Source organism: Cynocephalus volans, chromosome 1, assembly GCF_027409185.1.
Source record: "Cynocephalus volans isolate mCynVol1 chromosome 1, mCynVol1.pri, whole genome shotgun sequence".
Lineage (NCBI taxonomy): Eukaryota > Metazoa > Chordata > Mammalia > Dermoptera > Cynocephalidae > Cynocephalus > Cynocephalus volans.
In genome coordinates, this window is record NC_084460.1 from 57,364,988 (window position 1) to 57,389,173 (window position 24,186).

Here is a 24,186-nt window from a genome sequence, read left to right on the forward strand (position 1 = left end):
AATTATTTCTCCTTCACTCCCCCCAGCCCCCTCCTCACGGAAAGGCAGGTGCTGTTGCCTTTGCCTGTGGGCTGCAGGGAGCTGGTTCAGAGGACGTGGGGACAAGGTGCAGACAAGGTGCCACCGCTGCTGGGTTTATTAAGGTCACCACCACATCCTCCTGGTGTTTGAACTGAGGGACCCACAGTCCCGGGGCCCGGCCAGGAAAAGACCTCAGTCAGTGACCCGCCACAGGGGCTGGACAGCTCAGAGTGCGGAAGGAAAGCGTGAAGCTGGGGGAGCGGGAGAGGGGCGGGGCGGGAACGAAGCTGTATCTAGACAGAGCAGAACAGACAAAACCAAAACCAAATGAGCTCGCGCCTGGGATCCGGGTGCGCCGTGTCCACAGCCCCTCAGCCGGACATCTCCTCCCGCTGCTCCTTGTTCCTGCGCACCTCGGCCGCGTGCAGCTCCTGCGGGGACAGGCGGGCGGGGGCGCGCGGGCGCCTCAAAGTGTGGCCCAAGCGTGCGACGGGGTCTCCCTAACCCAAACCAGAACCCGAGACCTTGTGACTCAGGGAATTTTGGGGTGTGCACGCAGACCGGAGCTGGGGGCAGTGGAGACCGCGCCCACGGGGCTCCGGACAAGGCAGGGCCTCGCCTCACCCCAGGTGCCACGAACAGGACAGTGAGTCACTGCAGGGGGCGGGAGCGCGGGAGGCGCGGTGGGCAGGGGCCGGCGAAGGATGGGCTCCCGGGAGCCTCCCTCGCCCCAGCCTAAAGCAGCCAAATCCCCTTCTAGCTAGTACCCGGGACGCGCCTCCTTCAGAACCCTTCAAAATTAACGAGTTTACCGCTTATTATTGCCGCTATTGACTGTGTCGCACCAGGACCAGATTCGGGAGCTGACTCGTGCAATAAATGCTGGGTGAGTGACCCCCGCCTCCCTGCCGACCCCGCCCTGCCCCCGCCCCCGCTTGCCCCGGCCCCGCCCTGGCGCACCTTCTCGCGCAGCCGCTCGCGCAGCGCCGCCAGGTGCGCCTCGCGGATCTCCCTACTGAGCTCCATCTTGTGGTTGAGCTTCTCCTCCGCCAAGCGGCTGAAATTGCTGCTTCCCGCCAGCGCCTTGTGCAGCACCTCGCGCTCGTGCTCTCGCCGCTCCGCCAGCTGCTTCAGCACCTGCGCCTCCTGCGTCTGCGCGGGCCGGCGGACGCGGTGAGCGACCCCCGCCCGCCCGCCAGGCGTCCCAGCCTGCCCCGCGTCGGTGGGTGTCTGAACACCCGGGAACTGTCCTGGAACAACCTCGACCGTCGCCGGGCCCGGGGTCAGGGCATCCCGCTTCTGCCGCAGAGGCTCGCTCTGCCTCTCACCCTGCCCTCCTGCCCACTGGACACGTGTCCTCAGAGAGCTCGGGCCTACGCTGTCCTGCCGTCAGGGAGGGTGACCACCTGGTCCCAGTTTGCCGGGGTTTACCGGGCCTCGGCCCTGAAAGGTCCACTTGCCCGGAGACCCTCAGTCCCAGACAAACCTGAGGTGGCTGACCCTTCGCACCTGTCCTTGGCCCTCAGGCTGCCCCCTCCTCGCTAAGCTTAGAGCGCCTGTGCGGCAGGGCCGCCCCTGTCCTGTTCGTGGCCTTCCAAGGCCCAGGAGACGTTGACAGGGCGCAGCAAATCCTAAACTCGTGGGCTGCAGGTGCTCGATACACACTGGGTTCTCAGCTACCAAGCGGGTGCTCAGGGGCGTGAGGGGTTCCCCAAGGCTGCTGGTGCCGCACTGCCTGGCCCTGCTAAGGGAGGAGCTGCCTGGAGGCCCTTGGGAGGAGAGCAGGAAGATGCTAGGCTCCCATGAGCAATCTGAGTGGCTGCTGGGCCCTCACCATGTCCCAGTCGCCACGAGTTAACCCTGCAAACCTAGGGCCCCACGTGTCACTGGGACCTGCCCAATGGGCCTGGCTCCAGGACAGACTCCCCAGAGCACGTTGTTCTCTCTGTGTGTTTGTCTCAAAAGGCCTGGTGTGGGGGGAAGGGGAGGGAAGGGGGCCTGGAGCCCGTACCTAGTTTTCCCAGGGTCCTTTGGAGTTCCTGAGCACGTCCCAGCTGAGGGTCCTCAGATGTGAAGCCCTTCTTCCTCACCCCCCTGCCCAGGAAAAGGACACCAGCCCCAGCCTCACGTCCCCACGGCCCCTCTTGGGACCACACCATGAGCCCTTGCTGGCCGCGACCAAGGGTGCCACGCCCCTCCCAAAGGTGTCGGGATCCTTTTTCCTCTCCATCAAATTTCCATCTCTCAAGAGGAGGTCTGTCATGAGGACTTTCCCACCCAGGCCGATGCCCTGACCAAGCAGGGGGGTTGGAACACCTTGTGCTTCTGGGGCCCTGGCCACCTTCGTCAGGACTCCTGGGCTCGGGAGGGTCTCCTTGCCTTCCTCCGCTCCTCCGCTGCCTCCAGCCGCTTCTGCAGCTCCTCCAGGGAGGCATCCTTCCTCTTGGGTGGGGAGGAGAGCACAGGGCTCTCTGGGGACAGGTCAGAAGGGGACTTGAGGATAACCTCGAAGCTCTGTCCAGAGGCCCGTTTGTCCAGATGCTTCACCTCCATGTCTGCAGGGTAAAACCAGACAGGGCTCAGGAGGCTGGCCGGGGTCGGGGATGGGGGGTGCTGAGTGGGAAGGTGTGCTGCTCCTGAGGGACTCAGGCCTGAGCCCCAGGACTGCCTCCCCCCCAGGTCCTCCCTTCCCAGAAGCTGGGGTAGGCAGGCACACTCACCCCCATACTGGTAGATGGTCTTGGGGTGCGGCTGCGAGTAGAAGCAGGAGCAGATGAGTGACAGCACAGACAGCTCCTTCATCTTCTCCTTGTAGGCTGCGGGTGTGAGCCAAGGTGAGCAGGCCAGTCCTGCCCAGCCTCCCCTCCCCGTGGCTGCCTCTGCCTGTCTCCCTGGGAGACACAGAACTCTTTTCTGGGTTTCTATGTCTCTGACTCTCTACATCTCCTCTCCTCTGGCTCCAGATTCAGGCTCTGTCTTCCCTGGTGTGTCTCCCTGCATAGTTCTCTCTGAGCCTGTCTTTCTTTCTCCACCCTCTGCTGCCCTTTTCTCTGTCTTGGCATTTCTATTTATCTCTGCTCTGTCTCTGTCTTTTGTTCTGTGTGGTTCTCCCTGCCTGCTGTGGCCCGAATGTTTGTGTCCCCCCAAAATTCATATATTGAGATCCTGACCCCCAAGGTGATGGTATTAGGAAGTGGGGCCTTTGGGAGGTGATGAAGTCATGAGTGTGGAGCCTCATCAATGGGATTAGTGCCCTTATAAAAGGGACCCCAGAGAGCTTCCCCCACCCTTTCCGACATGTGAGGACACAGTTGGAAGATGGCTGCCTATCCACATAGCAGGATGTGAGACCTCACCAGACATCACATCAGCCAGCACCCTGATCATGGACTTCCAGCCTCCAGAACTGTGACAGGGAGAGATTTCTGTTGTTTACACACAGTCTAAGGAATTTTGTCATAGTAGTCAGAACAGACTAAGATTCTGCCTCCGTCTGGGCCTCTGTTCATCCCTCTCCACCATCTTTGTATCTCTCTGTGTCTCTGGGGGTGTCCCTCTGACCCTGTCCCTCTGTGTGTATCTCTCTGTGGTTCTTGGTCACTGTGTATCTTTCTGATTCTCACTTTCCTCTGCCCCCATGTACTCCCTTTCCCCTCCTTCCTCATTTTCCCCCATTCTGTGGCTCAGGTGGACAAAATTAGCCACCACCCTCCTGACTGGGACAAGCACAAATGTGAAGCCTCTGTGGGCAGCATTTGGCTGAGCTTTAAACTTGGGTCTTGGATGGACCCTCCTTGTTCCTCCCCATTTACACTGGTGGTAGTGTGGCCATCCCGGAATGAAACCAGGCCCTCACCGGGCACATACTCGCTGCCCATCCCAGGCCAGGCTTGGGCCCAGACACAACCAAGGACAAGAGAAGACAGCTGTCCACTCAGCACCACAGCTCGCCTACCTGCCAGTGTCCTTGCTGCCCAACTGGAAAAGGAGGTAATCCTGCTACTATGGCCCTGAGCCTTGTCAGGGGAAGGGAAGATGCCCGCTCTCAGAACGGAAGTGATTTAGTTATTTTTGGTCTGTTCACGGTAAGCCACACACTGCAGTAGACACATTGGCCGGTTGTTGCACTAGTGAGTAACAATCCTACGAGCCCAATAGTCACCCCTATGCAGCAGGGACTATGCTGGGGCTCAGGTCACTGGGGTGACATGACCAGTGTTCCTCAAAGTGCAATCCTGAAGACCAGGAGGCTCTGAGACCTGTGCGCCTGCCTCCTCTCTGGAGGAGCCGGCATGGGTCTCCAAGGAGCCACACCACCAAGAGGAAGTTCTGCTTCCTTGAAGGGAGAAGCATGCACAGTACCCACCAGCATCCTTCTGGGGCAAACAAGAACTGGACAAGCTGCCCAGATGGACAAGGAACCTTTTGTTTTAGACAAGATTTAAAATGTTTTTAAAAATTTTTTATGTTTAAAGTTGACTTGGCATGTAATTGAGAAAACCGTCGATATAAAACCATCACAGCACAGAAATTAACAAGCCTTTCATGGCAAGCTGGGCCCTCACGTGACCAGAGCAGAGAATGGTCTTATTTGATATAAATTTCCTGATGACCCAGACTCCTCTGAGGAGAGCAACACAGAGCTCAGGAGGCTGTACAAAGGGGCAGAAAGGCACCCAGGGTCGGCAAGCACAAGGGGGAGCCTTGGAGGCACCACACCTACGGGGGTAGGCATTGTCTTCAGGAGGCTGAGGAGGGAGGAGGTGAGAGGATCAGGTGGGGGCAGGCCTCAATGGGGACTTTGGCCTGACTTGTCAAGTTTTACTTTTTTCAAGAGCAAAATCTACTCATGTATTATTTGTATTATTAGAAGTTAATTTTTAAAAGGAGGCAGGGGCTATATCCCAGGATATGTGGTGAGGGAGTTGGAGGGTTACAAGCAGTAGTAGTTGGAGGGTTCAGTAGTAGTAGGCCAGGAGCATCTGGGACATGTGGTGGAGCTGGGCAGGTGGCCAGACCTGTGGTCAGGAGGAGCAAGAGAGTCTGAGCTAGGGTGGGACAGATATGGGTCCCGGAAGGCCAGGAAGGAGCAGACTCAGCCAGTACCCACCTCCCTGCCAACAGACCCCAGACCCCCAACCCTGACCTTTCAGATCATCCTTCCTCATCGTACATCAAAAACCCTGAAGGGGGACTGACCATTAGTTCAGTTGGTTAGAACGTGGTGTTGTAACACCAAGGTCAAGGGCTTGGATCCCCATACTGGCCAGCTGCCAAAACAAACAAAAACAAGCCCTAAAGGGGTTTACCATACAGCCTTACTGGCCAGGATCCAGGGGCTTGACAGCTGCACCAAGCCCTGCTCTGCCTTCCACAGGAGAAAGAGCCACAGGTTCATACAGAGGAAGGACAAGTATAAGGACAAACGCCAGGGAGGCTCCCATCAAATAACCATCACCTCAGCACATGGGGCAGCTGGCAGCAATTCAGGGGGGAGGATGGTGAGCAGGGGCAGGTAGGAGCATCTGCACGCTCAGGAAAGGGGAAAGGGATGGGGGCTGGTGACATAGGCCAAAGTTCTCACAGGTCATGGCTCTGCCCGGTGAACAAGTGTCTGACTGGGAAGTAAGGGACTGTGTCCTGTGGCTGTAAACACAGACACAGCTCAGCATCTGATGGTCATGGAGATTCCCCAGTTTGAGGAGCTTCCTTCCCAGAAGAGTGGTCTTCAAGGAGCCAATGGGACAGGGCACCTGCAGACAGCCCAGCCTTCCAAAGTCATCTCCAGGAAGGGAGCCCATGGCGGGCACCGGAGGGCACCAAGGACCTACAGCCCAGCCTCAGTGTGGGTCTGGGGCAGCAGCTGGACAGAGCAGCCCCCAGGTGCGGAGGAGAGTCCCATTCTGCCCAGAGCCTGTCCCAGCATCTCTGCGGGCGTCAGGGGGAGGGGGCGGATGAAGCCCAGATGGACAAGACTGCCAGATAAGGTGTGTCAGTGACGCACGCGGTCCCCTCCTGGACGGGTGCAGAGGTCATCTCGAGCCTCCAAGGCCCCTGGGCCTGCGGGGCGGGACACGCGTGGGTGGGTGGGGTTTCGCGCCGAAGGGTGTGCTTGAGGGAAAACCCGGTTGGCGAGGGAGGGCGGACCGCGGCGACCCGCCCCCAGGGTGGGCTGGTGCGGGTTTGGACAGCGGGGCGGACGAGAAGCGGGTGGGAGGCCGCCGGTCCTGCAGTCGCCGGCGCCCCGCGCAGATGTGAAGCTGGTCCCGCGCGGCAGCACGGAGCGGAGCGTCCGCGGGAGGGGGTCACCCGCCAGCTCACCCGCGCCCGGTGACCGCCCTGTGCGGTGCCTGTTCCTCCGCCAGAGCCCCGCGCCTGACGCAGGCCAGGAGGCCCCGGAGGGAGCTTTTTTCTAGGGCGGTGGGTCAGAGACGGGACAGATCCCCCCGCCTCCGGTTCCTGGGAAGGTTTGGAAACGGCAGCAGCCCCTCCCCCATCCAAGCCCCGCAGCGCGAAGGGCGGTCGGTGGCTCTTCTGGCCAGAGCAGGTGGCCCCTGCGTCGCAGAGGGTGGTCCCGAGCCTTCCGCAGTGCGGGGCAGGGAGGGTGGCGACGCGAGGTGCGGGCGAAGCCCCACTCTCTCTAGGCTCGAGCCGGTTCTGGCCTCCCTCCCCGAGGCTAGGGGCTCCCGCAGAGGGTCCCACCCTCTCGCCGGCGAAGGCGCAGTTGGACCAGGATCCAAGGTCGCCGGGAATCTCAGGGGACCCCCGCCCGCATGTGAGGGGCTGCGCCCCCGCGCCCGACGTCCCCACCCCGGGCCGGTCCCTGCCGCCGGCCCACACCAGCCCCCCCCCCCCCCCCCCCCCCCCCCGGCGCCGCCTCCTGCCTTGTGGAGGCCAGTTTCCCAGATGCCCGGCTCCTGCGGGTTCGGCCCAGCCTCGCAACGTGCAAGGTCCGCGACGGGAAAACGGAGTCCGCAACCGGCCCCTGCGTCGGTAGCGGCCAGACAATGGCCTCTGCTCGGACCCGCCGCCGCCCCGGGCGCCTACCGGACACGGTGCTGGCCATGGTGCTGGCGGCGGCGGCTGCGGAGGCCGGAGGGACGCGGGCGGCGGCTGGCGGCTGGAGCTGCAGTCGGCGAATGCTGCAGTGCCAGTGCCGGGGAAGGGAGGGCGGGAGGGCGGGCGGGAGAGAGAGGAGGGGAGAGAGGAGAGAGGGAGGGGAGAGAGAAGAGAGGGGAGAGAGAAGAGAGGGGAGAGGGAGGGGAGGGAGGGGAGAGAGGGGAGAGGGAGGGGAGAGAGGGAAGAGAAGGGAGAGGGAGGGGAGAGGGGGGAGGGGGAGGGGTGAGAGGAGAGGGGGTGAGGGGAGAGGGGGGGGAGAGGGGCTGGAGGGGAGAGGAGAGAGGGAGGGAGGGGAGAGGGAGGGAGGAGGGAGAAAGAGGGAGGAAGAGAGACAGAGGAGATGATAGAGAAGGAGGGGAGAGAAGGGAAGCCCCTTGCAGAGGCAGGGGCTGCAGCCCTGGGGGAGGGGAGGGGGGGGAAGGCAGCCAGCTGCAACAAGGTGCCCATCCTCCAGTCACTCACAGCATGGACCCACAGCTCCCCCAGCTTGGCTTTGCATGGCTTTGTGGGATGGTGGAGATAAGCCCCCATTCTCCAGGGCAGGTGCAGTAAGGGCAAGGCAGGAGGGGCAGTTCCCACTGTGGAGGGGCGGGGGTTTGCAGAGCTCTTCACTGAGGCAGCTGGAGGCTGGGATGGCACCTACTGTGTCCAGGTCTATGTTGAGAGTTATGGGCCACAGGGGATGGGCGCTGGCCTAGAAGGCCTGGGATGGGCACCTCCTCTGAGGGTGAGGTTACAACAGGGCTTTGAGGTAAGGGAGAGGCAGGTTCCAACCTCAGCTCTGACATTCACTTGCTGTGTAACCAAGGGCAAGTTTCTAACTTCTCTGGGCCTGTTTCTTGGGTGTAAGGTGTGACACTGATGCTAGTCCTGGATGATGGAGGGGAGGGAGAGGTGCCAGAGCTGAGTGTGTGCACTTAGTGACTGGGGGCCAACTGTCCTGTCTGCCCTTCTCCTCTTAACCCCCAATGGGAGAGCCTGGCAGGCAGATGAAGTGTCATTCCTGTTTTAGGAATGGAGCCACTGAGAGGGAGAGGAGCAGTGCTTGCTCCACAAGCAACTGAGTCATAGGGCCAGGAATCAAGCTCTAGGAACCTCAGGAGACTTGCACAGAGATGAGGCAGGCACAGAAAGACAAAAGTCAGGGACAAGGGCCGGCCAGTCAGCTCAGCTGGTCAGAGCATGGGGCTGACAACACCAAGGCCAAGGATTCGATCCCTGTACTGGCCAGCTGTCAACAAACAAGTTAGGGACAAGCCTAAGGACCAGAGGTCAGCCTGGAGCAGGCCTAGCAGAGGGGTCAAGAGCACCCCATGTCCAGACACATTCTAAGCTGGCTCTGGAGAGTCTGCCCCCCTGGTGTGCACGACTGGGATTGTGACTATGGTGGATTTGATGCCTGGGATTAGGTTACATTGTGTGGCACAGCAGACCTTAAGACAGGAATATCATCAGGTAGAGCTGACACAATAAAGGGGGGGAGGTGTTTTGTTTTTTAAAAAGATGACCAGTAAGGGGATCTTAATCCTTGACTTGGTGTTGTCAGCACCACGCTCTCCCAAGTGAGCTAACTGGCCATCCCTATATAGGGATCCGAACCCGTAGCCTTGGTGTTATCAGCACCACACTCCCAATTCAGCCATGGGCTGGCCCCCTGACTTATTATGTTTAAAAACAGAGTTTTCTCTGGATGGTTGAATTTGGAGTGATTCAAAGCAAGGAAGGTTCTCCGTGGTTGAGATGAGGGAACCACATGGCCAGGGTCTGAGAGCTGCTCTCAGCCATCATCCAGCAAGACAATGGGACCATGGTCCTACAGCCATAAGGAAGTAAGTTCTGCCAACAAGAAGAATGTGCTTGGAAGCAGGTTTATCCACAGAGCCTCCAGATGAGAATTCAGCCAGCTGACAAGTTGGTTTCAGTCTTGGGATACTGAGAACTGTGAGTGAATAAATGTGGATTTTTTTTTTTTTTTTTAAAGATGACCAGTAAGGGGATCTTAACCCTTGACTTGGTGTTGTCAGCACCACGCTCAGCCAGTGAGCGAACAAGCCATCTGTATATGGGATCCGAACCCGGGGCCTTGGTGTTATCAGCACCGCACTCTCCCGAGTGAGCCACGGGCCGGCCCAAATGTGGATTGTTTTAAGCTGAGTTTGTGGCATTTTGTTATGCAGCCATGTCAGACTAATACAAACACACACAGAAGTGTTGGCCCCCAGGCCCATTCACAGGAGCTCAGCCCTGGGAAAGGGTAGGAAGGCAGAAGAAGCATACAGAGTTGTTCACAACACTGGTGCTTATCCATGACCTCTGTGTTGGTCACCGCACCTTAGACGTGGATTGTTAGGGTCCTACAGATGGACTCCAGCTCCAGGTGCTGGAACCCAGGTGCTAGGATCAAGAGGAGTATTCCCCCCTGATACACTCACAGTCTTCTCATGTGGATGGGGTGGGACTCACCAGGCAAGCTCAGGGGACTCATTGTGACTTTGGGCACATCTTCTATGAGCTTCCAAGTCCTTGTCTAGACCACAGGGACCCGCTGTGTGGGAAGCCCCTGGTGTAGTGCCAGGAACACAGTAGGTGCACACAATTAGTGCACACAGGAGGCAAACAGAGTAGGGCTACTGAATGTTTGCCCAATAGGTTACCAGGCCTTGGAGCAGATTTTGACTTCTCACTGAGGTCAACTGCAGGAAGTCTGTGAGCAGCCATTTCAAAGATGTTTCACAAACTGAGATTTTGCATATCAGACCTCCACACTGATCTCCAGAAACTAACTCTGGCTTTTCCTAGGAGGAGTCCTGTACCTTGGCAGGATGCTCAGTCATCCAACATACATCTGTCAAGCACCTATGTACATCAGGGCCAGGATACATCGGTGACAAGAAGAAAACGGCAGGGGTACAGATGTTCCTGACAGCTCCAGGCCAGAATTAGTTCTCCTATGGTAACCGGCAACCAATAGGCACCAGAGCAGACTCAGAGCTGCCCAGCTCTCACCAAGTCCCTTCCACTATAGTCCTATGCAACTCTCATGAGACCATCCCCCCTCCCCCCACCAGGCAGGCACTATTTCATTCCTGGATGGAGCAGGGGCCTTTGGACCTGCCTCTTCTCCTTGCTCCAGCCTCAGTGGCTACTTTGAACTCCTCACACACTGGAGGGTCTATTACTTGTGAGTTGCTGCTTATGCTTTCCCAACCCTATTCCCAGATCAATCTGCAGGGCAGCCTTCTCTGGCCTCTAGACAAGGTCAGGTCCTCTACCCATTACTTCCTTCCTTGTACTCATTGTGGTTTGTAACACAATCTCGTGTGTGACTGCTTAACATCTGCCCTGTGGGCCAGATGGCATTCTGTCCACAGCAGGAATCCCACAAAGCCTGCCAGAGCAGATGCTCAATTCAGGTTTGTGTCTTGATCAAGATCCCTGTCTGCTGAGTGAGGCTTGCTATGGTCGGCCTTGGTTCCCCCCATCCCTCCCGCCCCCCATCTCTCAGGGTTACATTACTAGGATGGCATTTATATAATTCACAGGAGTCTGAGCAGGCCACATTAGAGCCCCCATCCGTGACGTGGGGCCATAATTGCCTGTTACCCAAGCAGCACACGAGTCATTTCAGGCTCTCAGGGACCTTAGCTCCAGTTTTGGCCCAGGAAGTCCAAGTCTCAGTATCCTGGCCTCCCCTTCCTTGGGCTTCTGGGGGGATGAACTGCATCTCTCAGGAGATGGGGGGTGTGGAGGTGAGGCGGGGACTGCTGGCTCCTCTGAGGGTTTGGGGCCATCTGTGAATCATTTTGTGCTTCGTTTTCTTGCATGTAAAGTGTGGAAAATCAAAGAACTTATCTCAGAGGTCATTAGGAGGAAAAATGTCAGTGCATACATGGATGGTACTGAAACCTGTGCCTGATGCCCACTCAACAAGTATGCGAGGCTGGGTCCTTTGTCTTCTCCAACTCCCTGCCGAGAGCCTAAGATAGACGCCTTCCAGTTCCTTCCCTGGAACAGGCGCGTGGGGGTGGATGCCAGCTTGTACCAGGGGCTTCACACACACAAGCATGGCACACGTGCCGTCAGCAGAAAACGTCTGGACACTAAGTAGAACCGAGGAGAGGCTCAGGAACAAGCACTGCCTGCTGCCCTAGGCCCTCACTGCAGCGTCAACTTCTTCCTGGTGACCTTGGGACATGCTGGGGTCATCTGCTGAGGCACACATCTCTGACCACTGGCTGACCCCACAGAACTGTGCAGACCCCTCTCTCCTGGCGTCCCCCTGTTGACTGTCAGCTGGTGCTAGGTGCTGGGGACTCAGAGGGCCCGCCCTGGCCAGTGGGGACGCTGGCCGGGAAAGAGGCTGGACTGAGGGGACAGTAAAGAGAGGAGGCGGTGAGGGCGCTCAGGAGCCACTGTGGATTTTAAGGAAAGCGATCGGCTCGAAGTCGAGCCGTGAAAAGATGCCTCTGGGTGTTGCGAACAGAGAGGGGGGAGCCTCGGGAAAGCGAGGAGCCTGTGCAGGAGTCCGGCAACGGAGGTGGCGTGGCCTGGGGGTTGCTAGTGGCATGTAGACCCTGGTGGGGATGACGACTTGAGAGAGGGCGGGACCCCAGTTTTCTGCCTGCGGGCGACGGACGTGCGGGTCACTGGGCTCAACGGAAGAGGCCGGGACGGTGCCCGGCACAGGACTACTAGGCGCCGCGCGGCAGCCGGACCCCTCGGCCGGGGAACGGTTTCCGCAGGGAGCACCGCGCCGCGGACCGGAAGTGGGGGCGGAAGTGCGACGCGTTCGGCGCCGGCTGCGCGCCCCAGCCCGCCAAGTCCGAGCTGCTGGTACTTCCGCGGAGACACGTGAGCCGAGAGGCGCGGGGACGCTGCGGTTGGCTCTTCGTCTAGACACTGAGGCCTAGAGCAGTCGAGTGAGTCGCCGGGGGCCGCGTTGATTGGCGTCCCGGGACGCCCTCTAGCCACGTCAGCCGCACCTGGTCGCCCACCTGGGCGCGGCGGGGAGCGGAGGGTTGTAGCCGGGTCCGGGAGTTCTGGAGCCCGGCCTGTCGCGCTCCAGTGCGCTTGGAGCTTGCGGACTGCACTTGCTGCTCTGGCAGCCGGGCGTCGCTGGAGGGCGAGGCAGGGCCCGCTCAGTGGGGACGCAGCAGGCTTCTCCAGGGGAGGGACATCCTGAGGTGACCGGTACAGTGGCCTGGTACCCCGGAAAGGCTGGCTGCAAACAGAGTCTTGTTGTCTTCCCCGTGTCTGTGCCAGACAGAACAACCTTTTGTGCCATTACCACACGCCAGCATCACTTACTGGAGCGGCTGAGACCCTGAGATGTGCAAAGGCGTTTTGTCACACGGACCCAATCCTCTGTGCCCTCCTGAGAACACGCTGATATGCCCAAGATAATTCTGAATGGTGTGACGGTGGACTTCCCTTTCCAGCCGTACAGATGCCAGCAGGAATACATGACCAAGGTCCTGGAATGTCTGCAGAAGGTAAAGGGGCAGACCCTGAGGGATTGGTACTGGGGGATGGGTCAGCATGGGTGGAGCTTCAGCAGGGGCCTAATGTACTGCGACCTTCCCGCCCATTCCAGCCTGGCCCTGCTGCGTGAATGGCAGTGTTCTGTCATAAATAGGGCTGATGTTCTTGGTGGGGTAGGAGAGACAATAAACAAGCAAACAAAAAAGATAATTCCAAATAGTGGCAGGCTTGGGAGTGCCATGGGGGCCTGCCTCTCTGAGGAAGTGGCGTTTGACCGATACTGTTTGACGAGCAGTGGCCGCCATTTGAAGGTCTGGAGGAAACGTGGCCATGTAGAGGGTCAAACTGGTGTCCAGCCCTCACTTAGGAAGGTCTTTGGCGCTCAGGGTAGTGCAGGGAGGTGGAAGGGCAGGGTAGGTTTCTTTCTACTGGGTGTTGAGGTGCCCTCTTATACTCTGCTCACTACCCCGCCCCCCCCACCCAGTTCCCCAGTTAGGCTCACATCTGAGACCTTGTATGTAGGACATCAGGTTTCATTCAGATGGAATAGTGCAAAAGCCTGGATTTAGAACTACAGAACAATTTCCTATTTTGAGACTTGGCACCTAATTAGTCATCTTGCTGTTTATATTAGGCTGAAAAATACTGTCACATTTTGGGTAATGCTCTGCAAATTGATTGCTAATGAGGGCTGAATTAATCTACACCTTTTGGGTTGGGGATGGACTTATCCATGGTTCCATGAGGCCTTTGCCATCTGACGGTGGGCTATGCATCTGAGGAGAACTGTCTCTCACTGGTTGTCGGGGCTTGCCTTGGGGCGGGTTTTGTGGCCTCACTTGTCTCCCTGCTTCCCCATGACCCCTGTTCCCGATCCTGTTCAGAAGGTGAATGGCATTTTGGAGAGCCCCACAGGCACAGGCAAGACGCTGTGCCTCCTCTGTGCCACGCTGGCCTGGAGGGAGCACCTCCGAGACACCATCTCTGCCCGCAAGATTGCCGAGAGAGTGCAAGGGGAACTTTTCCATGATCAGGCTTTGTCATCCTGGGGGAATGCTGCTGCTGATGGAGACCCCATAGGTGACCCTACTTCCCAGGCCTCTCCAGGCCTTGTATAGGGTGGTCGGGAGGGTATGGGGCTAGGGCAAGTACACCTGGGCTTCTTCCATCTCTCGAGCAGAGCTGAACAAGGAGAATTTTGTAGCTGCCAAATCATTTGTCAACATCCTGGGTATAAACCTAGGGTTGGGGCTTTTTTGCTGAATTAGGACACAGCAGATACCCACTTAACCCATTTCTGGTGCTGCGTGTGTTAAACACGTACATGGGGACGTTGTCTCAGAGCCATGACCTGTTGTGTTTCCTCGTGCCCGGCAGCTTGCTATGCAGACATTCCAAAGATCATTTACGCCTCCAGGACCCACTCGCAGCTCACGCAGGTCATCAGCGAGCTTCGGAGCACCTCCTACCGGTGGGTTGCACAGGTTCATCCTGCCTCAGGGTTGTGTGGTGGTGTCAGGTGAGGGCTGGGCTGTCTCCGGTGCCCATTAGTTGCGAGAAAGCAGCTTCCAATGTACATGTTGACCTTGGGCTGGCACCCTGAGCCCCTTGCAGGTGCTGTGTGCCATCTGTGGCGTGGGTCAGTATTGGCCATTTATGCAGTCTTGCATGTGAAGGGGGAGGAGGCTCTGCCCCTCATCAGAGCCCAGCAGAATCTCGGTGTCCCACCCTGGCTCCTGTGAGTGGAGGATGGACAGCGGGGTCACTGGAAGCTCTCTCAGTCCCTTCTGTCCAGTTTCCCCTGGCTTGCCGCCTTGTTCTCTCCCTTGGTCCACTCCCTCTGGTCACTCATGCTGCTGGACTGCACCATGGGCTGTCGGTTGGAGGCAGCTCCTCCTCAACCCCACGGTTCTTTCTTTGACCAGGCCCAAGGTGTGTGTGCTGGGCTCCCGGGAGCAGCTGTGCATCCACCCTGAGGTGAAGAAGCAGGGGAGCAACCACATGCAGGTGGGCTCCTGGGGCACCCCCCCCGCCTCCTGATTCTGCTGGGTGGGTCCTGCTGGTCTGTTGGAGCCCCTGGCTGTGCTCCAGCAGATGCTGACCCCTGACCCCATGCCCCCTGCTGGGGTGGGCTAGGGTTTAAAGTGTACCTGGGGGGCAGTGGGAGAGGAGGGGGAGGGGCAGAGTTTGGCCCTTTCTTGGCCTCTGCTCCAGCCTTGCTCTCCGCCCTTCCTCTTGCAGATCCACCTGTGCCGCAAGAAGGTGGCGAGTCACTCCTGTCATTTCTACAACAATGTGGAGGGTAAGAGCTGCTCGTTAAAGCTGCTGCCGCCAGTCAGCTCACTGTGGGCTTGGGATGCGGCGCACATGACCTCTTAGGGCTGAGCTCGGGGCGCCACAACCTCCTTGCTCTTGTCCTGTGTGGCGCCATTGAGGCTAAGTGTTCATGTGCTGTCTTCTGTGCTATAGCCTGCCAGCAAAGCTGGCCCTCGCTCAGCGTCTAGGAACTTGGATTTTGTGAGGGCTCCCACCATTTCCCGACAGAAGGGGTTCTCTGCGCCTGAACCATTTGTGCAAACAATGGGTTTATGATGAACACCTGCTATCTCTTCTGGGAGGCTAGGATTTGGGTGCATGCCTGGCAGTGGGTGCCTTTATGACCAGCCCCCAATAAAAACCTGGTGCTGAGTCTCCAGCGAGTTTCCTGGCTGACAGCAATCCACACCTGTTGTCACAGCTCATGGCAGGGGATGAAGCCCGTCCTGTAAGACTCACTGGGAGGCTCTGGAAGCCGCGTTTGTTCTCCCTTGACTTCACCCCCTGCGTTTTTTCTCTTTGCTGACTCAGCTGTGTGTCCTTCTGTTGTGATAAGTTACAGCTGTGCGTGCAGCTCTGTGCTGAGTCCTGGGGGTAGTAGCCTAGGGATGCCCACAGCTGTCTCAGCCAGAGATGGGGTGAGTGAGTGAGCATGGGGTTAGTGACAACAGCTTGCCCAGGTGACTGCAGGTGCCCACGGCCTGTGAAGAGCCCCAGGTCGGGGGCTGGCACCAGTGTCCTTCCTCTAAATCTCTGCTATTCACCCACATGCTACCCGTCATGTCTGTCAGAGAGTTCTGGGGCTCATCACAGATGCCCAGAGACAATAGCAGGGGGCACTTCTTTGCAGTGTGGTCCTCATGGTTTCCTGTAATCTGAGGGGTTGCACATATGCAGTCAGGGTTGCCTGGCTAAGAGTACAAGCTTCTGTGGGATCAGGATTAGCTGTTTTCTTCCTCAGGGTTGGGATTATGATTCTAACTCAGAGCACAAGGGCTCAGGTGACACGGCCTAGAGCACTTGGTGGTTTGCTGTCTGCTCTGAAATTTGTTGAGTGCCCAAAGCACCAGAGCTGAGGCCCCTGGAGCTGCCAGTGGTGCCCTGCCAGAGGCCTGAGCTGCAGGTCCCCCACAACCCAGCACCAGTTCCCTGACCCTTGGAGAGATGGAGTGGAGCATGGCCCTGCAGTAAGGACCCCATCTTGCCAGGAGAATGTTCTTCATTGCTCTCTTGTCTGCTGTGTTTTTTGGTCTGGCAGCACTGAGCACTCTCAGTCACCTTGATATGTAATTGTCCAGGCCTGCCGGCTGGCCCTGAGAGGGACTCTGTGCCTGTGGTATGCCCCCAGGTGCCCTGATGGTAGCTGCCCCCTCTGATCTCAGAGATGTCTAGAGGCTATGTGCCAGAGGACCTTGGGGCAGCACCCATGGAAGGGCTCCAGCCAGCTTTCCACAGCTGCCTGTGGGTCAGCACTCTGGGGGCTCATTCCCTCTGCCACCCCCTCCTGCATAGGGTCCTGAGCAGAGAGTAGCTGGGAGTCCAGGGGAGGGGCTGGGAGCCAAGGGGAACTTTTGGCCCACAGCTGTGGAGGCCCCTGCACTGGAGACCCCATCCTAACTGCCCCAGGCTCTTTGTGGCAGGGGAAGGAGCCATCCCAACTGGCCTGGTGGCCCTGGCTCCATCTGTCTGCTCCACCAGAGCTGTAGGCTCAGTCCTAGAAGCCACAGACCAGAGACCAGCCCACCCTCTGTGGCTCTGGCTCTCTCGCTGCCCAGCCTGCTGGGGGGTCACCTAAATGTGAACCCGGGCATCTTTGCTGTGTCTGTCCCCTGGACAGGCTTGAGGGGGTCTCCAGCACCTGCTCAGCCCTGCCATCTTTGGAGTGGGCTGCAGCCCAAGAAGGGGTCCGAGAGGAAGGGGAGGCGTTTGTGTGGGCAAATGAGAGAGTGGAGAGCTGGAACCCTGCCTAGCCTGCACCCTCTAAGACCCGGGGGGTGGGGGTGGGGTAACAACAGCACAGGGCAGTGTGCTGATTGGCTGATCTGTTGCTATGGTGCTGCTGAGGCAGGAGCCTTTCCTGGGGGCATTTTGGGGTTGGGTCACCACTGGCATGTGTGTGTGTGCACATGTGCACGTTCTGGTCTCTGCCACTAAGGGTTAGGCCTCATCCCTGCTGCTGAGGGGGTCCGGCACCTGCTGGGGGTGGACACAAGCAGCCACTTGGAGCCAGGAGCTGGAGGGAGGCCCCATTTCCACATGTGGCTACCCTGAGACTCTGGGATGCTTGTCAGGAGAGGTCCCTGGTCTTGCTTGCTAGGGCATGGGGCCTGGGAGTTGCTCCCCAAGCAGCTCCCCAAGGATTTCCTATGGCTCCACTTTGGGGGCCTGTGCCCTGGGGGTGGGGAGAGGCAGAACAGCCCCTCTTCCACAAATCACTGAGGTTCTTCCTGCCCTGTGCCTCACAGCCAGCATGGGTGTCACCTCTCCCCCAGAGTGACAGAGATGCAAAGGATTACTCAAAGCCCATTTCTTCTGATCAGTGAGAGGCCCGAAAACAGTTACCCCCAGGCATAATTCTTTCAAGAGAAGAAAGATCCCAGGAATAGCCCCGAATCATGTTCTCTCTTCGTTTTTATTCTCCAGGCAAGAAAGTTACAGAAAAGGAACACAGGTGGTTACAAAAAGAACAGTAAGATATTTGTCATAGCAACAGTCATTAGGTTTAGCTGCACCAAGGATATCTGCCCTTAGAGCCAGCAATTTTGCTGTGTTACAATTCTTTATCTACAACAGAGACTTTAGCCCAGGGAAAGCGTTCTGTCTTTCCCAAGCTTAACACTTCTATGTGCAATACCAAAAAGTCAGGCTCTGTGAAATACATGTGCTTATAAATGTTGGTATTCTCCACACATGGGTGGTGCCTGTTCTAAGGCTGCCATCCTGGGGAAGGGGATGGGCCCCCACTAGGATTGAGGGGCAGGGTAGGTTCTGCCTCTGGTGCCCCTTCCTGCCCTCTGCCTGCCTGTGCCCTGCCTCAGGTCCTGGCTGTCCTTTAGGTGGAAACTCTGGGTCTGTCTTAATTGGTGGAGAAGCTGAGCAAGAGAAGGTAGCACTAATCACAGGACAGGCTTCTCCAGGGGCTTATGGGAGATGCTTTTGGGCTTGTGGCAGAGTCGGGGGTTGTCCACAGGAGGGCTGGGTGTGGTGACCACTCCTGTCCTGTCATGGGGCTGTCTAGGGGTGAATAGGATGCTCGAGACCCTCAGAGACGGTCTTGGCATTTGTCTCCGTGACTGACCCACAGCCTCAGGCCAGTGCCTGCCTTCTTGGATACAGAGCAGGGCTCCTTGAGATCACTTTGGATAGGGGCCTCCCCTGGGGACCTGAGACCCACCAGGCAGGGATCTCTAGTGAGTCCTCCACACTGTCCACTGTGTAGGAGCCATTCTGTCCTGGGTGTCCCCTGGGGCCTAGGGAGACTCAGTGGGTCTCCAGGGTGTGTGTTTATTCCTGCCTCATATCTGCAGAGAAAAGCCTGGAGCAGGAGCTGGCCACCCCCATCCTGGACATTGAGGACCTTGTCAAGAGCGGGAGCAAGCACAAGTGAGAGCCCTCCTGGCATGGTGGCTGCTGCTGTCCCTTCCACAGCCAGACTCTCCCATGATGTGTAGAGGCGTGGATGTATTACTTTCCTTTTCCCTTTTTGAATTATGAAACTAACAGTTTTTTAGGAAGCCGTTCTGAGGAACGTAAAGTAGAAAATGAAGCCGCCTTCTCCTTCCCTGGCCCCCAGTCCACTCCCAGCTGGCCACTGAGCAGTGTGGACGGGCGCTTGCTGGTGTTCCGTGCAAGTGCAAAAGCATGCACACAGTCTTGCTTGTGCTGCTCATTCTCTGCGGAACTCTTCTTCACTGCTGTGTCTTGGACAGCTTCTCACATTGCTGCTTGTAGCCTGGCCTCATTCCTTCTGAGGACAGCAAGTCTGTCAACCTCTGACAGCTTCAGGGATTCAAATTGTGATAAGGCTTTCTTACCCCTAGGGGAAGAAGTTCTGCATTTTCTTGTATTCCTGTATTGTTTTTGTTTTTGATGACCTCTATCCAGGAAGAGGGCTGGGTGTTTTGTTTTCATGGTTTAAATAGGTGATGCGTCCACCCAGTTGAAAATCCACATGGCTCCTCACCCACTGAGGCCCCACATGCAGAACAAGGCTCCTCCCCAGTCAGAGGACACGGCTGCCCCTCTCACACATCCCCTGCCTAGGGTGCTTATGGAGTCTTCTCTCCCTCTCCTCCCAGAGTGTGCCCTTACTACCTTTCTCGGAACTTGAAGCAGCAAGCCGACATCATCTTTATGCCGTACAATTACTTGTTGGATGCCAAGGTGAGGACTCAGCCTGTGCATCTGGCGATTCCTGACATACAGGGGGTGTCCCTGGGCTTGGGAGGAAGGGGCCTTCTGAGCCTTTGTATGTTCAGGGCCTCAGAGTAGCAGGCATGGGCAGGAGGAGGGAGGACCTGCCTCCATCACTGGTCAGGGTGTCAGGACCCGGCCAGATGCAGCTGTGAGAGCCCACGGTTGGTGATCTGAGCAACCTGGGAGTGAGCAGGCTGGTGGAAGAGAAGAGGCCACTGGGCTGTGGCCAGCAGCCAGGATTTGGCTTGGTCCTGACAGTTGGGCTCAGCTTCTTTCTTTCGTAACAGACTGTGGGAGGGGTTTCTTTTCTCGTACAGGTCTGTCTGCACATCTTTTTGTGCCTCTCTCCTTTTATTTAACACAGGTGGGATTGTGCTCCATGTGTTTAGCAACTTGTACTTTTGCATAGTAATGACATGGTGGAGATCTTCCTTTCTGGGTCCCTTTGTTTATTCATTCGTTATCTCAAGGCCCCCCCCCCCCCCCCCCCCCGTGCTGGGCACTGTCCTAGGTGCAGCAGTGGAGAAAAGAGGCATTGCTTGCATTGGATCTCTGATTCCAGGGAGAGGTAGACGAGAGAGAAAGTGTGTGAGCTGATGACACTCCAGGGCTGTGGGGGAAAGTGGAGCAGAGAGAGAGGGTGGAGACAGAGCTGGAATGGGCAGGGAGGGGGCGAGGGGAGTGGTGGGGCAGAGGGGAGGGCAGGCCGCTGGGAGGGATTTGAGGCACGCAGAGCTGCTGCAGTTCTCTAACTCAGTGCTTTCCATGCTGGCTGCTGTGGGAGCCACCTGGAGAGAACACAGGCTGGGGCCCGCGTGGGAACCACAACATCACAACTAATAAGCTGATTTTAACATTTACACGGAAATGCAAAAGGTCAAAGAGTGAGACAGCTTTGAAGAACACAGTTGGAGCACTTATCCCTCCTCATTTGGAGACTTAGCACGAAGCCTCGGTGGGGGAGGCAGTGTGCTCTGGCTAAAGACAGACACACAGACTGGCAGAGCAGACAGTGAGTCCAGACAGACCTGCACACAGGCAATACTTGGTTTTCGAGAAATATGCCAAGGTAATTCAGTGGGGAAAGGAGAGTTGCTTTTGTTTTTTTCAAAAAATCGTGCTGGAATAGCTGGATATCCATTTGGAAAGCAATGAATCTTAGCTATTATTTATTTATTTATTTATTTATTTCAAAGATGACCGGTAAGGGGATCTTAACCCTTGACTTGGTGTTGTCAGCACCACGCTCAGCCAGTGAGCGAACCGGCCATCCGTATATGGGATCCGAACCTGGGGCCTTGGTGTTATCAGCACCGCACTCTCCCGAGTGAGCCACGGGGCGGCCCCCTTAGCTATTATTTAAATGTAAAAGCTGAAACTAAGAGTTCTAGAAGGAAATGTGGGGGGAGGTCTTTGCAACTGTGGGGTAGGCTGAGATTTCTTAGCTACACACAAAGTACTAGCCATAAAGACAAAATAAGAAATTGGACTTCACAAAAATTTAAAATCTCAGCTCTTTGAAATGGTTAGGAAAATTAAGAAAATTAAAAGGCAAGTCACAGGGAGACTTTCAAAGGGCACCACTGGGAGATCCCCAGGACGGAAGATTGCCAGTTCTGCATGTGGGAAGGTGCCCAACCTCACTGGTCATTGGGAAAATGCAGATTAAAACCACAGGGAAATAATACTGCATTCCCTTAGAAAGTCGTAAAATAGCAAAATGAGGATGTGGCATGGCTGGAAGACTTATCTGCTGCGATGGACATAAAATGGTGCAGCTGCTCTGCAGACAGGCACGCACCAGATAGCCCAGCTGAGAGGAGGGAAAACCGTGTCCAAAGGCTTGTGTGTGCACATTCACCGGAGCTTCATTTACAGTTGCCAAAACCTGGAAGCAAGCTGTGTGTCCATCAGCTGGTGAACAGGCAAATCATGGGATAGTTGGTCTCTGAATCAGTGGCTTCCACATCCCAGAATTTAGCCGTGGACCGAAATATTTGGGAAAAAAAACAATAAAAGATAATACAGATTTTTAAAAATTACAGCTTAACAGCTGTTTACATAGCATTTACATTGTATTAGGGATTATAAGTAATCTAGTGATGATTTAAAGTATGCAGGAGGATGTGCATAGGTTATATGCGAATACTACGCCATTTCATATCAGGGTCTTGAGCATCTGTATTTTGATATGCTCGGGAGGTCCTGGCACCAGTCCTCCATGGATGCTGAGGGACGACTGTGTGTCCATAAAGCAGAACACTACCGACAGGAACGATGAGTGGCCAGGTCCCACAGCGTGGAGTGGATGAGTCTCAGACGTGCTAACCCATAGACGCCGACACGGGACGACCTACTATTTGATTCCATTTATGTGAAAAGGCAGGTGAGGTATGGAGGCTACACAAGGCACACGCGTCAGAACTCAGCTGTACACTTAAAGTGGTCATTTACTGTGTGAACATTAATCTTCAAGTTCAGTTATTTAAGAAGAATACCAATGCTGGACCCAAAGACTGCTTCCATCATGCTCAGGGGATAGGGCCTGGGCGCTGGGTTTTTTAATCTCCCCAAGTGTGCACTGAGGCAGAGAACTGCTGGGTTGGACCTACTTGGCTCCTCCCCTTCTGTAGCTGCCTGGCTGCTGTGGCCTGCGACTCCTACACCTTCCTTGGCCATGGTGTTGACCATGGCCCAGGCCCCTTTGTGCCATGTGTGAACGTTTCCCCAGGACAGACACCTTACATCAAGCTGCTGGTTTAGGTTAGGTAGACATTGCTGAGTTGCATCTAAAACCAGCCTTGACCAGTTGCTGCTCCTGATGGTCAGGTGTGAGAGGGCCTTTTACCTTGTCTTCAGCAGCAGTGTTTGCAGTCAGTGCTTGCAACATTTGCTGCCTGCTGTGTGCCTCGTGTCCCTCTCTTCCCGGCCTCTGTGAGCCTGCGCTCTCAGTGGGCCCTGTCCGCTCAGCTCCAGCCCTTTGTCTCTTCCCTTCTTCCTTGTAGAGTCGCAGGGCACACAACATTGACCTGAAGGGGATGGTTGTGATCTTTGACGAAGCTCACAACGTGGTGAGTCTCCACTGGCCTTGGTCCTAAACGCCTCCCATTTCTCCTGGCTGCTTTGTGGAGGAGCTCTGTCCAAACCCCAGTCCCCAGGCTGTCAGGACTGCACATAGCTGGTGCTCCTGCTGCTCCCTCCCGACCCCTACTGTGGTCGAGGTGGGCCAAGCATGTACCCCTCAGGCACAGGGTGCGCATGCTAGCTCCTGACACGTGAGCCTGGCCTGGGGCTGTCTCTGCACTTCGCTTCTGTGCCAGAACAGCAGCAGCCCCTTGTCTTCCTGTAGTATCTCTGCCCTGCAGTATCTCTGCCCTACAGTATCTCTGTCCTTCAGGCCCCTTGGCCTGAGCCTTGGGAGGGCTGCTAGGCAGAGAGCCACTTGCCCTGGTGGTCACAGCAGCAGGAGCAGCTTGCAGAGCTCCTCCTGGCTCCGGTCATCCCTTGTCACCAGCACTCCCCCATGACCCCAGTCCTGACTCTGTGGCCACTCTTCAGGGCTGAACATTTCCAGGAATGGGTGGGAGGACGGCTCCTTGGACCAGCCACACCCAGCCACCCTGGACTGCAGCGAGCACCCTCAGCCCCAACTTGGTTCCAGGCAGTTGTTCCATGGGGGATGGCGGACCTGTGTGCCAGGCCCTCTGACTTGAAAAGCCAGAAACCTAGATTTTTTTTTTTTTTTTTTTTTTTTTTTTTTAAATTTTTTTTTATTTAAAAGATGACCGGTAAGGGGATCTTAACCCTTGACTTGGTGTTGTCAGCACCACACTCAGCCAGTGAGCGAACCGGCCATCCGTATATGGGATCCGAACCCGTGGCCTTGGTGTTATCAGCACCGCACTCTCCCGAGTGAGCCACGGGCCGGCCCCAGAAACCTAGATTTTAATGGGAAATTTTCTAATTATGAAGTGTTGGCAACTCAAGTAAAATAATTGTTAAATATTTGTGTGGGCCACAGTCATCTTTGGACCAGCTTGTGACATGTCCTTAGAGATCCCGGTTGGGGCTTTGGGCACCTGGTGCTCAGCTTCCTGTACCTTCTGCACCCTCCACCCTCACCCTGTTCCTGCTTCCTGGAGCCCCTTGCTCTTGCCCTGCACTGCCGTGACCCACGTGCTTGGGCTCACAGGAGAAGATGTGTGAGGAGTCGGCATCCTTCGATCTGACCCCCCATGACATGGCTTTGGGGCTGGATGTCATAGACCAGCTTTTGGAGGAGCAGACCAAGGTGGTGCAGCAGGGTGAGCCCTGCCCAGCGTTCAGTGCGGACTGCACCAGCTCAGGTGAGTTTACAGCTGGGAACCAAAAACACCAACTGAGAGATGGCATCTCATCCACCCAGTGGCCAGAGCTGCTTTGAGGTTGGAGCCTGCAGGCTGCTGTGTGTGGCCTGCCGGGTGCCTTCTGTTGAGATCGGCGTAGGACAGCATCAGCTTCTCTAAGGCTTCTCAGGGTCAGGATCCCATAGAACAAGGAGAGTGGTATCATCCAGTAGTTCTGGCATTTTCCAAGACCCTATGTCCTTTCCCAGCCTTTGTTTACTTGCCTTCTACTGTGTAAGATTGGAAAACCAAATTTATTCACTGTAAGGGCATTTTCCAGTGACCTATGAATCCACTACTGTGTATAACTTGCTGTTCCATGGATTCTTTCCAGTTTGTGTGTGTAAGCATGTTATGCAGCGTGATCATGGCATACATAGAAACCTTTTGTGGACGTGTCCATATTTCTGCGTGGTTTCTGTTAACAGCTGACTAGGAGTCCTTCTTT

At 56.5% G+C, this 24,186-nt stretch overlaps 2 protein-coding genes across 2 annotated transcripts in view; one reads left to right on the forward strand and one right to left on the reverse strand.

Annotated features, from left to right (window-relative positions):
* Positions 1-392: 392 nt before the first annotated feature.
* On the reverse strand, positions 393-7,087 carry STMN3 (stathmin 3). Its single transcript, XM_063112812.1, has 5 exons — positions 7,069-7,087; positions 2,742-2,837; positions 2,401-2,576; positions 982-1,173; positions 393-452 (listed from the first exon to the last, which is right to left on the reverse strand). Exons 1-5 carry the CDS (start codon positions 7,085-7,087, stop codon positions 393-395), a joined length of 543 nt encoding a protein of 180 aa, XP_062968882.1.
* A 4,834-nt stretch (positions 7,088-11,921) lies between these two features.
* Positions 11,922-24,186, forward strand: part of RTEL1 (regulator of telomere elongation helicase 1) — a 34,299-nt gene continuing 22,034 nt past the window's right edge. The window contains 10 exon segments of the mRNA XM_063093441.1: positions 11,922-12,059; positions 12,403-12,632; positions 13,506-13,701; positions 13,999-14,092; positions 14,547-14,628; positions 14,863-14,923; positions 18,465-18,540; positions 19,236-19,320; positions 22,359-22,424; positions 23,546-23,699. Of these exon segments, the coding sequence (XP_062949511.1) occupies positions 12,531-12,632; positions 13,506-13,701; positions 13,999-14,092; positions 14,547-14,628; positions 14,863-14,923; positions 18,465-18,540; positions 19,236-19,320; positions 22,359-22,424; positions 23,546-23,699 (916 nt within the window). The 5' untranslated portion in view covers positions 11,922-12,059; positions 12,403-12,530.

Coding starts and splice junctions, on each gene's coding strand:
- STMN3 (XM_063112812.1), bottom strand. Junction 2,577..2,741: donor GACCATCTACCAGTATGGGG/GTGAGTGTGCCT, acceptor TTTACCCTGCAG/ACATGGAGGTGAAGCATCTG. Junction 1,174..2,400: donor CAGCGGAGGAGCGGAGGAAG/GCAAGGAGACCC, acceptor CGGCCCGCGCAG/ACGCAGGAGGCGCAGGTGCT.